Raw genomic sequence first — 13,204 nt, 5'->3', positions numbered from 1 at the left:
CTGGTGTAAATCCGGAGTAACTCCGAATTTACACCTATGTAAGTGAGCAGAATGCGGCTCACCGGCTTTCTGATTCCAATAATCTATCCTCACAAAGAAACAAGAGGCTACAACAGTGCAAACAACAGCGTGTGTGTGTGTGTGTGGGGGGGTACTAGTGCGGGGAAGAAATGTGGGTGGAGGACGAAGCGGGGGGCGGCCCGGCACAGAGAGAAGGGACGAGAGGGGGAAGAGAACACGAGCAGAGAGAGGAGCGAGCGGGAAGGGAAGAGGGGGAGCGGGGAGGGGCCGGGACACAGCCTGGCGCTACATTAGCTCCTACCCGCTCAGCGCGGCGGGTTTCTGCTGAGCAGCCAAACCGCCCCGGCAGCCAGAGGGGGCGGTGGCGGGACTTGTGACTGGGCGGCTCGGAGGAGCCGCCGCCCAGCCCGCGGCCCAGTAGCAGCGGAGCCGGGCCCGTCGCGGGGCAGGGGAGACGCGCGGCGGGAGCCCCGCGCCAGCAGCACCATGGCCACCAAGGTAAGGGGCCGCCGCGGGGCCCGGCGCGCCCACCCCCTCCCCGAGCCGGCTTTGTGCCCGGAGCCGCGGGGTGGGGAGCGGGGTCGGGCGCCCCCCTCTCGGGGTGAGCCCCAGGAGACCCGCGGTTGGGATGGGGGAGGCTGGTGTTTCTCTGCCTCCGGGCCAGGCCGGGGGCCAGGGAGAAAGGGGCTGGGGCGGAGAGCAGGCCCCGGGGCGTTGTGGGGCTGAGACCCCCCGGCACCTCGGGGCTGGGGAGACGGGCTGGGCTCTGCTGTCCTCCCCGTGTAACCGCCAGGACCGGGAGCTCCAGGAGCCCCCCCCGGCCCGTGTGAGTGTGCCTCGCTTGGGCCTTAGACCCACCCACGGACCAGCGCTCCTGGGCCAGGCAGGGGGGGAAAGGAGTTTCCAGCGTCACAAAGTTTTCCAGGGAAAAGTTTTTTTCCACCCGCTCTTTGTGTTGTTTCACTTGCCCCCACATGCTGCGGTATCGTCTCAGCTGCCCACATCAGGCCAGGGGCACAGTGCCCGGGTGACTTGTAACCCGCAGATCAGAAGAGACACCCCGAGTTACAAAACCCAGGAGCACCTCGTTTAAACACCCTCCCCCCCCCGGTCGCCGCCGCAGGCGGATACCCACAACCACAGCTTCCTAACCTGGGTTACTAATAATAGCTGGAAGAATTAAAATGTGTATGCTATTTATAATGTGGGCATGGGCATTTTACGCTGCCTGAACAGTGGTGATAGCTTCGTCAGTTTCACTTGTGTGTCTTGTTTCGCTTTGGTTCTCCTGAGTCCTGATATGGCCAATAGTGGCATGGTTTAGTTGGGAACATTATGGGAGTGTTTTTAAATCAAAGGAAAATTTTCATTTACATTTCAAAGCAGTGGCATGGACACGTTTCTGTTCATATTAGGTTTTGTAAAACAAAGAAATAAATGTTTGGGGGCTGAAGTACCTTAGATTGTCCATTTAATTTCACAGCTGTGCAAGCAGAAGAACCTGGGCCTTTACTTTTCAGAGTTGCTGAGCTAACTGCATCTCCTGTTGACTTTAGTGACGGTTGTGACTGCTCAGCGCCCTTGAAAAAGTCCTTACGGAACCAAACTCTAGAGATTTGAATGTCATTCAACTTTGCATTTTGTCCTGTATTTTTCTATACAGTACTCCGAATTCAAGCAGGAAGGAAAATGACTATGATCTTAGGTCTGGTTCACATCTGAGACTTAGGTCAACCCAGCTACCTTACTCAGGGGTATTCAGATCTCGAGAGAGACCTAGTTAAGGTGACCTAAGCCTTGGTTTAGACAAGAAGCACTGCAGTGGTGCAGCTGCAGTACTTTAAGTGTAGCCATAGCCTTAGTATTTGATACAATGACTTGCATTACAAAAAGATCAGACACAAGACTCAGTTGCTCAGTGGAACTCTTCCTCAGCTGTGGTTATGTGTATTTGCCTAGAAGTAGTGCTTATTTTCTGTGTATGGGGTAGTAGGTTTATACACCTGATAATGGCCAAATATAGAAGGTGTCTTTTCCAGTCAGTTTGATTGCAGTGGGATAAATTCATTTATTCTCTTCTAGTGGTGCATGTGTGTGTTCCGCTTTATAAAACAAGAGTACCACTAATAGGCCACATGTATTCCACAGTTGCTCTTCAAAGAACTGATGCATATTTGTTTTATGTAATCTTCTGAATAATCTGTTTTTTGTAGATCATATAAAATACGGTTTTCCTGCTGCCATGTGATTTTTGTAGCATGTGAATTAGCAGTGTTAGGAGTTCTGTGGTCTGATTTTGATTTGTAGTAGTGTATATGGTTTCTAAAAAATATGACACTAAATTATTTTGCTCTGTTTCTGAACATTATTAGAAAACTCATGTATTAATTGGACTTTGTATATCTGGAACAAGTCTAAGTTATCTACAGTATTTATATTTGCAAACTTAGCTGAATATAAAAGATTATGCTGTGTTAATTAAAAGGTATGTTGTCTGGCTAGTAGTTTTTTATTTTGTTAACTTTTTAAAGTCCAAAGTACCTTTAAAGAAAATGTGTGTTGTACTTATTATGACATGTCACAATATTGGAAACAAAGCTTTTGAGACACAACTGGTTCCATAAACTAGTTCTGCAGCTTAGAAAGTTCCATTTTGTTACTAGTAGACCCTGTCCACATAGAATAGTGATAGTATATGGTTCTGTATGTCTTAATAGTTGACAAATTCTGTATCTTGTAGATATCCAGTTTAGTGAATTAATAGTATTGTATAAATAGATGCACAGTATTCTTTAGATAAGAAGCCTAAATCCTAAGTCAGATAAATTTTCAAAGCAGCTATCGTTACACCTAAAATTGGAGTTTATATGTATCAGAGGTTTAGAACAGGGGTGGCCAGCCTGAGCCTGAGCCAGAATTTACCAATATACATCGCCAAAGAGCCACTGTAATATGTCAGCAGCTCCCCTGCCCCGCTCCCAGTGCCACCTGCCCACTGGTAGCCCTGCTGATCAGCACCTCCCTCTCCCTCCCTGCATCTCCTGATCAGCTGTTTCGTGGCGTGCAGGAGGCTCTGGGGGAGAGGGGGAGGAACGAGGGCATGGCAGGCTCAGGGGAGGGGGCGGGAAGGGGTGGAATGGGGGCGCAGGGCCTGTGGCAGAGCCAGGGGTTGAGCAGTGAGAACCCCCATATTGGAAAGTTGGTGCCTGTAGCTCCAGCCCCGGAGTCGGTGTCTATACAAGGAGCCGCAGGTTGGCCACCCCTGGTTTAGAATGTTGTTGGATTGGGCTGGGTTTTAATATTGTTAGTTTGAACTAATTTGTGATAACACTCTGTATGCAAGTGTGTGTGTGCAAGGACACACATAGAACACTTCTATTACTTGTGGTTGTTAAAAGGAAAACTGCATTACTTTTGGCATATATGTACTTCTGCAATTGTGATGATCAGTTCAAATGGTGCCTATTTCAATATGGAATAGGACCTGCACTGTATTGAAAGGAGGATATGAAGGACCACTGTTGATTCTGTGCCTGAAAAGAAGAGCAATTTAATTGTATAAATGTGGAGACCTGAACACTGTTTTTCTTTAAATAGCTCCCCAGTTTATAACTTGTTCAGATTATGCTATCCCCGATTTATCTAAAATTATATTGTGGGCAGAAGAGCAGCAATTATTTTTCATTCTTTATTTCTGGGGAAAATTGTTTGTTTGTTGCATATTATTGCCTGATTTTAATCTTCATTATTTGCAAATTAAAGACTTGTTTTTTTGTTTTGATAGAAACTTAACTTACCGGTATATATTAGAGTGGTGCCAAATTTAAACTGTTAAGTTTGTTGTATGGCATGCATCACCTACCTCTGAGATGCAGCTATTTAGGGTTAAATTTGGTAAACTCGTTTAATTGTCAACTGTGATCCTTGTAGAAGCGATTGAACTGTTTATATTTTTCTTTTTAATGGTTGGTTCAAGAAGACTGTTTGAACTTCAATATGCAGTGTTCAGAAAGTTAGCCAATAATAATTTACCATAGCAATGAAATAGGATTGTATTTATTTTTAATCCCAGCCCTTCTGAAATAGCTGACTCCTATGAGAAACATGCCAAATGTTGGAAATGCACATGCAAAAAAAAGCTGTAGAACATAATCCTAGACTAGGGTTATTGATCTTGGCTATTTATTTCTCATAGTTTAATAACAGTTTAACCACTGTATACATAGATTCAAAGGCCAGAAGGGACCATTGTGATCAGCTAGTCTGACCTCCTGCATACCACAGGCCACAGAACTTCCGTGAATTAATTCGTGTTTGAGTTAGAGCATATCTTTTCGAAAAACATCCAATATTGATTTAAAGATTTCCAGCAATGGAAAATCGACCACAACCCTTGAAGTTATTTCAATGGATAAGTACCCTCACTCTTAAAAATATTGAGTCTGAATTGTCTAGTTTTAACTTCCAACCCATTAGATCATGTTATACCTTAGTCTGCTAGATCGAGGAGCCCTGTATTGTCAAATTTCTTTTCCTCTGTGGGTACTTAGACTGTGATCAAATTATCCCTTGACATGGTCTTTGAGTGAAATAGACTCAAGGAGCTCAATACAATATTTCTCGATAAGGCATGTTTTCCAATCCATTTATCATTTTCGTGGCTCTTCTCTGAGCCCCCTCAAGCAGTTGCCAGCTTCCTATTGAAATAATAGGAAATACAGGAGGAGAGTAAAAAAAATCTGCATTTTGTGGCTGTGACCTTTTAAGCATAATTCCAAACTGCGTGACATGTTTGTAGAGAGGAGGTATGGTCCAGTGTTTGGATGCAATACTGATAGAGGACTGGGGTATTCCTGACTCAGCCCTGAATTTTCTTTCTGACTTTGGGCAAGTCCTATAGGCCAACATTTTCAGAATTGTTCACTGATTTTTTTGGGTTCCCCAGTTTTTGGGTGCTTAACTTGAGATCAGTAGATCCTGATTTCCATTCAGGGCCAGCACTTTTCATCGACTTAAATGAACGTACGGGTACTTAGCACCTCTGAAAATCAGGCCCCCAGGTATATCAGAGCGGGTAATTAAAGTTTGAGGCATCCAAAATTAGTGGACATTTTAGAAAATGTTGGTGTTTAACTTCTCCGTTCCTCAGTTCTCCTGTGTATAAATGGAGGGAGAACACTTCCTTAATTCACAGATGTGCAGGGAGGCTAAATTAATACTTGTAAAGCTTATTTCTATAAAAGAAAAAAATACTAGGTTTGCTTCTATGATACCCTTTCAGAAAAGACATTTCAGACTCTTTCTGCATTTGCCTACTTGATTTCTTGGAGTCAATTGACCCAACCATTTTTCTCATTATTTGCAGTGTTGTAATTTCATGTGTATTATATCATTTGTCACATTTGAGTTTCATTTAGTTGTGGGGTGCTGGAAACACCAAGAAGCTGCATGCTAATTTCTAAAGAATGTGGTCTCAGGCTCAACATGTTTTTAGAGATGTATATTATTTAATAGATAATTTCTTTCCTTGGGAGGGCTAGTTTGGAATTTGCTAAGTCACTCTTCCAGCAGGAAAAATAAGACTATAATAAGAGGATCCAATATGTCAAGCACACTGTGCTTGTGTGTTACTAATGTAAGATCTGGATTTTAACTTGAAATTTAAGGTCAGCCTGGTTGATTCTTTTAGTCCCATTGGAGTCAGTGCGTCAATGGCACTACTTGCATGAGCAAAGACACTTGTTAATAAGCTTTTGCAGGATCAGATCCTTAGTTGCCAGTTTGGGGCCCAATTCCTTAGGGAGATCTGTACAGGCAGACCTGTGTACCCCAGCATGGAATCCCATTTTAGTCAATGGGACTCTGTGGGCTAAGGATCCACCTGTGTGGATCTGTTTGCAGGATTGGGCCTTTTTTTCATATGTTAAGAGGTGTCTTAAGAAGAAACTTTTTAGGACACATAGTACATTTTGGTTCTTAACACTTTTTTTTTTTTAAAACTGGCATATTTTTAATACTTGCAAACAAAATAAATGCATTTTTAAGGAGGACAGAGAGAGGGTCTCCAAAATTTAGAAGTAAAGCTTTATCCTCCCTATCTGCACCCTTATTTTTTAAAAATTCTAATTCCTTAACTAAAACTGAAAGGAAATTTTTTCACTGCTAGGCTTGCTGAAAAGGGTAAGTTTTGAAGTGTTCTCAGCTGTATCCTTAGTGACAAACCAAAGTAGAACTAGTTCTCTTTGCTGTCTTGTGTGCAGAAGTGAACTCCCCTTTGGGTTTGTCGAGATTAATTCAAACCAAAACTGAGAAGCATCTCTCAACAAATGAACTAAATGAAGTGCTCTAAAACGGTCTATTCTGTACAGAAAAAATTAAACCTTTTAAAGACCATCTTAGCTATTGAAATTGATTTCTCACGGAGGAGTATTTAACAAAATATTAATTGTCTTAATAGCATTGTTAGTTGGAAGAGAATTATCATATAAACCATTTCCTGCTTCTTTCAGCACTCTCCACCCTTTGGGACTTCAGTGAAACAACACTTAATACAAGAAATGAGAACACAATGCTGTAAGCTGTATTTACAAACAAAGGGCTTGCTCCTTTGCACCCTTATTCAACAAGTAGTCAATTGAAATCAGTGGGTTTACTAATGTGAGTAAGGATTTGCAGGATTAGGCCGAAAGAAATGCCAAGATGTTAACAGCTATAAAAATGTCAAGCAGGAATAAGATTTTTTTGGGGTAAGAATGAAAATTTATCCTAAAAAACCACAATCCACCCATACAATGAGAAAAACAAATGTGGACTTAAACAGTGCCATATAAAAATAAGTCAGTTTGGTGTCATGCCTGAAGTGCATGACCCACTGGTTTCTTAATTTATTTCTAGCTGTTTTTCTTTATAATCTTCATAAACTTCCTGCAGTCAAATGATACATGGCTTTCCTCACATTTTAGCAATTGCCTACATGAGTTTGTTTTCGTTGTCGTTTTTGTTTAATGGACCTGATCTTAATGTCATTGAAGTCGTTAGCAAAACTCCAGTTGACGTACATGGAAGAAAAAATTGGGTCCTGTATGACGATTTGCTCAGATGCTGCTGCTTCCTATATGACTCAGTATTTCTAGGTTATTTTAACCACCTAGAGATTGAGTCATCAGAACATCATTACCCCAGAGCATGTCATTATTTAAAAAAAATCTCGTGTTTACAATAGCGAAAGAGGAAGAGAAGTCTTACCTATGTAGATTTCATCTTGTTTGAAAACTTAATTTTTAACATTATTAAATGTTTGTAACCAGATAGAATCCATTTCTAGTCTCTCCATATACTGATTTCTGGGGGGGCACTTTTAACTTGTGCCTTTGTTTTTGCTTTACCAATTACATGACTTTAAAAAAGTTTTGTAATAAGACTAATTGTAGTACATCTTATGAGTTGTTCAATAGATTTCTATCTGTGAATTGTCTGCCAGTCTGTTAAAACATCTAATTTAATTCTTTTGAAAATCTTATTTAAAATTACAAGATATGCATAGATAGATTTATTTTGTTTACGTGACTTCTATCTGACCAGAAACAATTTTGTTGCGAAAGGAAGTTGTGTAATTGATCTTAATTGACAAATTTCAGAGGTGATGGCTTCCATCCCTTTGTAACTAATACTGTGAGAACTGTATTGTTAAATATGCTGATTCCTTCATGCCTTATTTTTATAAGCTATTCCAACTTTAGTACTATTGGAATTAGCACCTCATGAACAGGTGACATAATAGGTTAGTGTTGTAAAGCAATGGGACAAACTTGTTGCTTTGACCAGCTTTCCACAATATGAAATACCATGAAATTTAGAGAACTAGAACTGTTTAATCAAATTATGTGAATATTTAGTGCTTCACAGTTACTTGTAAAATGAGCAATTTTATCTTTATGTTCCAAAACATGGATGGTAAGATTGCTTTGGAATATTGAGGCACTAAGCTTCATCATTTAAAAAAAATATTTTTCATTTTGTAAGTGGCAGAAATCTTGGCTCATGTTTTGCCATCTTCAGGTATTAAACCCTGCCAACATAAACATGATGAATTGAAAATACAATGTGTATACAGTACCCCAACAAATAAAGCTAACGTGCTACTGGAGAAAAATAAATAGATGTTTTTAACACACTAAATATATGCTTACTCTATATTGGAGCCCAAATTAGAATTGCCCATCATCTTGCCTCACTAGTTCCAAAAGCAGTCTCCCTGTGTTTGGGCTTTGTAAATAACAAATCTCCCCAATGTAGGAAGCAGGCATTAACACCAGAGTCCTCTTCCACTTTGAAGTCCAGCCCAAAGTAATGGATTGTTATGGCTTGCCTATGATGTGGGGGGTCAATGATTTATAAGCACCAAGGATGAAACTCCCTATAGAAAGAGTTGAAGTTTTCCATACAGCAATTGCATCCAAAGCAGTGGCAGATTTAGAGTTAGTGGGGCCTTGTGCACAGCTTCATTTTTGGGGCCCCCCGTCTTGGGATCCAGCCAAGAAAAAGAATATTCTCTCTCATCTCCCCCCCCCCCGTTTTTCTTTTTTTCTTCATCCTCCTCCTATATTATAAGTAATAGGAAGTAAATGAAAATAAAGTGAGGTACTTTGATTGGGGCAGGGGGTTGGGGTGCAGGATGGGGTGTCAGGGGTGGGCTCTGGAAGGAAGTTTGGGTGTGGGGTGCAGGCTTTGGGCTGGTGCAGGGGGTTGGGATGCAGGAGGGGGGCAGCGCTTACCTTGGGTGGCATGGCTCCCACAGCGACTGGCACCCCCCCCCCCGGCCGCAGATCCTAGGTGGTGGGGGGCCCAGGGGGTCTCCATGAGCTGCTGCCCGCAGGCACTGCCCCTGCAGCTCCCATTGGCCACAGTTCCCGGCCAATGGGAGCTGTGGAGCCTGCGCTTGGGGCGGGGGCAGTGCGCAGAGACACCCCCCCCCATGTCCCCAGGAACTGCAGGGACATGCTGGCCGCTTCTGGGAACGAAGCGGTGCATAGAGAGGGAGGCAGAGCAGGCAGGGAGCATGCAGAGACGTGCCAGCAGCTGGCCGCTTCTGGGAGTGGCGTGGGGCCACTGGCCGCAGCATGCAGGCAGCCTGCCTGCCTGAGCCCTGCTGCGCCACCGGGCGCGACTCGCAGGAAGGTTGTCCGATATTTGTCTTGCATTTTGGGGCCCCCCCTGTTGTTGGGGGCCTGTGCCACTGCACGGTTTGTTTCATGGTAAATCCGCTCCTGATCCAAAGAGTCATTATTGTGTAAGTTTAAGTGCTTTCCTTTGTGTGGCAGGTTCATTGATTTGTAGGCCAGAAGGGACCATTGTAATCATCTAGTCTGAACTCCTGTATAATGTAGGCCATGGAGATTCCCCAAAACTAAAGCTCTGTGGTTCCTTTGTACTGCAGTGCAGCTGCTCAAAAGAAGGGAAGTGCCCGGGTCCATCTTTCCAGGCTTTGGGATCTCAGTGAGCAGCCTTGTACTAGGGGTTTCCCATGTAGAAAAACTCAGTACTGGGCCAGAAAGGGCAACACTGTTGTTAAGCAGGGAGACTTGTATGAGGCCCTCTAGGGAGAGTCAGAAGCAAGACAGCTGCTTCTGTGGGAAGGGCAGTGGTACAAGGGAGAGTTTTGACCAAAATGACCAGAGAGAACACACTGGCCTCTCTTTTGATTAAAATCTGTGACCAAAACATAGCACGTGCAGTTAGAGCTCTTCTGCTTTGAAAAGTGACTATGTAAAAATGGCACCTCTTACTCAACAGATTTGTTACTTACAGGTATTCTGCTGCCTAGAGCAGGTGTGGGCAAACTACGGCCCGTGAGTCGTTTTAAGCCAGGCCGCACGCTCCCTCTGGAGAGCGGGGTCTGGGGCTTGCTCTGCTCCAGCCAGTGTGCTGGGTTGGGGGCCACACCATGCGGCTCGGCCCCGCTCTGGCGCTCCAGCCAGGGCGCTGGGTCGAGGGCCATACTGTGTGGCTTGGCCCTGCTCTGGCGCTCCAGCCAGGGCACAGTCTCTGGCTCCTACATGCTCCAATTGCCCCCTTCAGCACTCCAATGGGAGCTGCAGGGGCGGTACCTGCAGATGGGGCAGTGTGCAGGGCCGCTTAGCCGTGCCTCTGCTTAGGAGCCAGAGAAGGGACATGCCACTGGTTCTGGGAGCCGCTTGAGGTGAGTGCCGCACAGAGCCTGCACCCCGAGCCTCTCTCCATGCCCCAACCCCCTGCCCCAGCCCTGATCCTCTGAACCCCTCGGTCCCATCCCAGAGCACCCTCCTACACCCCAAACTCCTTATCCCCCGCCCACACCCCAGAGCCCTCACCCCCTCCCACACTCCAACCCCAATTTTGTGAGCATTCATGGCCCACTATACAATTTCTATTCCCAGATGTGGCCCCCAGGCCAAAAAGTTTGCCCACCCTGATTTAGACCATCCCTAGAGTTTGAAATCTCCAATGATGGAGATTCCACAATGGCCCTAGGCAATTTATTCCAGTGCTTAACTAGCCTGACAGGAAGTTTTCCCTAATGTCCAACCTAAACTTCTCTTGCTGCAATTTAAGCTCATTGCTTCTTGTTTTATCCTCAGAGGTTAAGGAGAATAATTTTTCTCCCTTCTCTTTGTAACAGCTTTTTATGTCCTTGGAAAAGGTTATCCTGTCCCCTCTGTCTCCAGACTAAACAAATCCAATTTTTTCAATATTCCCTCAGAGGTCTTGTTTTCTAGACCTTTAATCAGTTTTGTTGCTCTTGTTTGGACTTTCTCCAATTTGTTCAGATCTTCCCTGAAATGTGGTGCCCAGAATTATTCCAGTTGGGGCCCAATCAGTATGGAGTGGAGCAGAAGAATTACTTTTGTGTCTTGCTTAGAATACTCCTACTAATGCATCCCAAAACGGTTTGCTTTTTTTGCAACAGTGTTATACTGTTCACTCATATTTAGCTTGTGATCCACTATGGCCCCCAGATCCCTTTCTGCAGTACTCCTTCCTAGGTAGTCATTTCCCATTCTTCCTTCGTGAGTGGAGTACTTTGCATTTGTCCTTATTGAATTTTGTCTTTTTTACTTCAGACCATTTCTCCAGTTTGTCCAGATCATTTTGAATTTTAATCTAATCCTCCAAAGCACTTGCAGCCTCTCCCAGCTTCGTATCATCTGCAAACTTTATAAGTGTACTCTCTATGCCATTATCTGGTTATACAATAACCACTAACAGCTTTTGGTGTAGAACTTGAGTCTTGCTTGCATAGGAACCAGAGATCTTTATAATAGTCACTTAAAAAAAAAATACTGTACCTGTGCAAGAATTAAGCAATGAGACACGTTATTCTTAGGTTATGTGTGTGTGGTTCAGGTGTGCTGAGGACTGATGCCAGTCCTTCAGCCACTGAAGATGTGTCCCAGTTGCTCAGAAATGAACAGACTGTTATTCTGATATGTTACCTTAAATTTTAAATGACACTTTAAAAAAAAGTAATCCTTTATGTGAAAGAGTTCAGTATTTAACTTAACAGTTGATGTTTCAAGAAGTCCAGCCACCCCTGAAATATTTTGAGAACAGCTGTTACTCTGAAACCTGTCTGCAAGGAGTGAAAAGTAGCATTTCCCTTTGAAATTGGTCTACCAGCTTAGTTCCCACCTGCCTTCTGAAGTTGTTTTTGATTGAAAAGGCAAATCTGTTCTTTCTGCTGTCTTAAACTGAGTAAGTTGCTTTGTCCTAAAATTTAAGTAAAGGGTAGCACAGGTATAGCAGTGTGCTTTGCCAGATGCAGTGGTTAAAAACTGCTAATATTTTCTATTAGTTGTTAACATATACAAGACTGACTGGACTACAAGAGCAGGCCTTCAAAGTAAAATGAAATACTAATTTAAACCTGTTGGCTTTGTCTTCAATTTATTTAATACAAATTTTTCACACCTACTTATTCTTTTTTCCAAATGATTAAGCCACAAAGTACAACTGGAGGGTGTGATCCAAGGATCCCTTGGTGCCAATTGACAAAGGGCACAAGGAGTGCATAGGGCTTTATAGGAATTGCCTGGATCAGATATATGCATGATACTTCTCTTAAGGGTGTCATCGTGTGAGAGCTCTATTGAGAGCCAGTAGCCCACTGGTCATCATAGTCATTGCGACATATATGGAAGGATAATCTTTAAGGAGTTATGTATCTATACTGAAAATTGTGTTCTTAAGGTCTTGGCATTAGGGCGGATCTCCAGGAGGTGACATACTCCCTATCTGAAAGGAATATTTCCAAGGTAACAGACGCCTATCTCTGTGTCTTGTCATTTTGTGTATCATTTGCCTCAATCAATGTATGCCTATTTGCATGAGCCACCGGCAAAATAAGAGATTGCGAAATCTACAAGAAAGGAAATCTACAGGATGAAACAAACAATGGGGAGGTGTGTGTGTGTGTGTGTGTGTGTGTGTGTGTGTGTGTGTCCCTGTTTATGAATAAAGACAAAGGATTGTTTTTGTATATCTTGGGATGACAAGCAACACACTCTCTCTTTCACTGAGAAGACACAGACAGCATGTTTGTCTCATGAGAAAAGGGTCACAGACAAAGTCACTGTAAAATGCTTCAGGGATTTGCATGAGTAGTACTTGGTTAGACAGGATAGTATCTTGTTAATTAAGTCTAGACTCTAGAAAGCATCTTATGATTTTATTTTACATGTTACCATTTGTTTCCAATACTTTTACTTGAATCTCTATTCCTTGTTAAATAAACTGACACTAGATTTTACTATAAACATACCTAAATTCTATATGTTAAGCAGAGCGGTGATCTATGGTAGACCTGGTGAGCTAGGGTATACTGTTTCTCTGGAAGGAGGAAATCTGTGAACACAGTGATTGTGCAGGGGACTAGTGGCTGTATATTCCAGGTTGAAGCTTGGTGGGCTCAAGGCTTGGAGTGCCCCTATTGATAACCTGTAGAGTATCAAAACATGTCTTTCATATAAGAGTAACTGATTTATTAAATAAATGACGTATTCTCTGTAGTTCATGAATTGAACTGATTGTTTCTGGTCACTGTGTCCTTCAGGATTTTAGAATTAGCCAGATCTTCTCCTCTCCCACCTCATTTTTATTCATAGCTTGGGGAGGAAAACAAACCTTCCTGCTTTTTCAACTCCCAATT

General features: G+C 43.2%; 1 protein-coding gene across 6 annotated transcripts in view; it reads left to right on the top strand.

Annotated features, from left to right (window-relative positions):
- LOC117874810 (probable palmitoyltransferase ZDHHC14) overlaps positions 1 to 13,204 on the top strand; it is a 343,602-nt gene that overhangs the window by 242,823 nt on the left and 87,575 nt on the right. Inside the window, exon 1 of one of the 6 annotated variants that reach the window (XM_034765323.1) lies at positions 326 to 519. The exons of the other annotated variants lie outside the window; for them this stretch is intronic. Within the exon in view, the coding sequence (XP_034621214.1) occupies positions 508 to 519 (12 nt within the window). The 5' untranslated portion in view covers positions 326 to 507. Of the gene's footprint in view, positions 1 to 325; positions 520 to 13,204 lie in introns of those variants that run through there. 6 annotated transcript variants of the gene reach the window in all.

The sequence above is a fragment of the Trachemys scripta genome, chromosome 3 (assembly GCF_013100865.1).
Source record: "Trachemys scripta elegans isolate TJP31775 chromosome 3, CAS_Tse_1.0, whole genome shotgun sequence".
NCBI lineage: Eukaryota > Metazoa > Chordata > Testudines > Emydidae > Trachemys > Trachemys scripta.
Note: the sequence above shows the minus strand (reverse complement) of the source record. Positions and strands in the feature narration are given on the sequence as shown.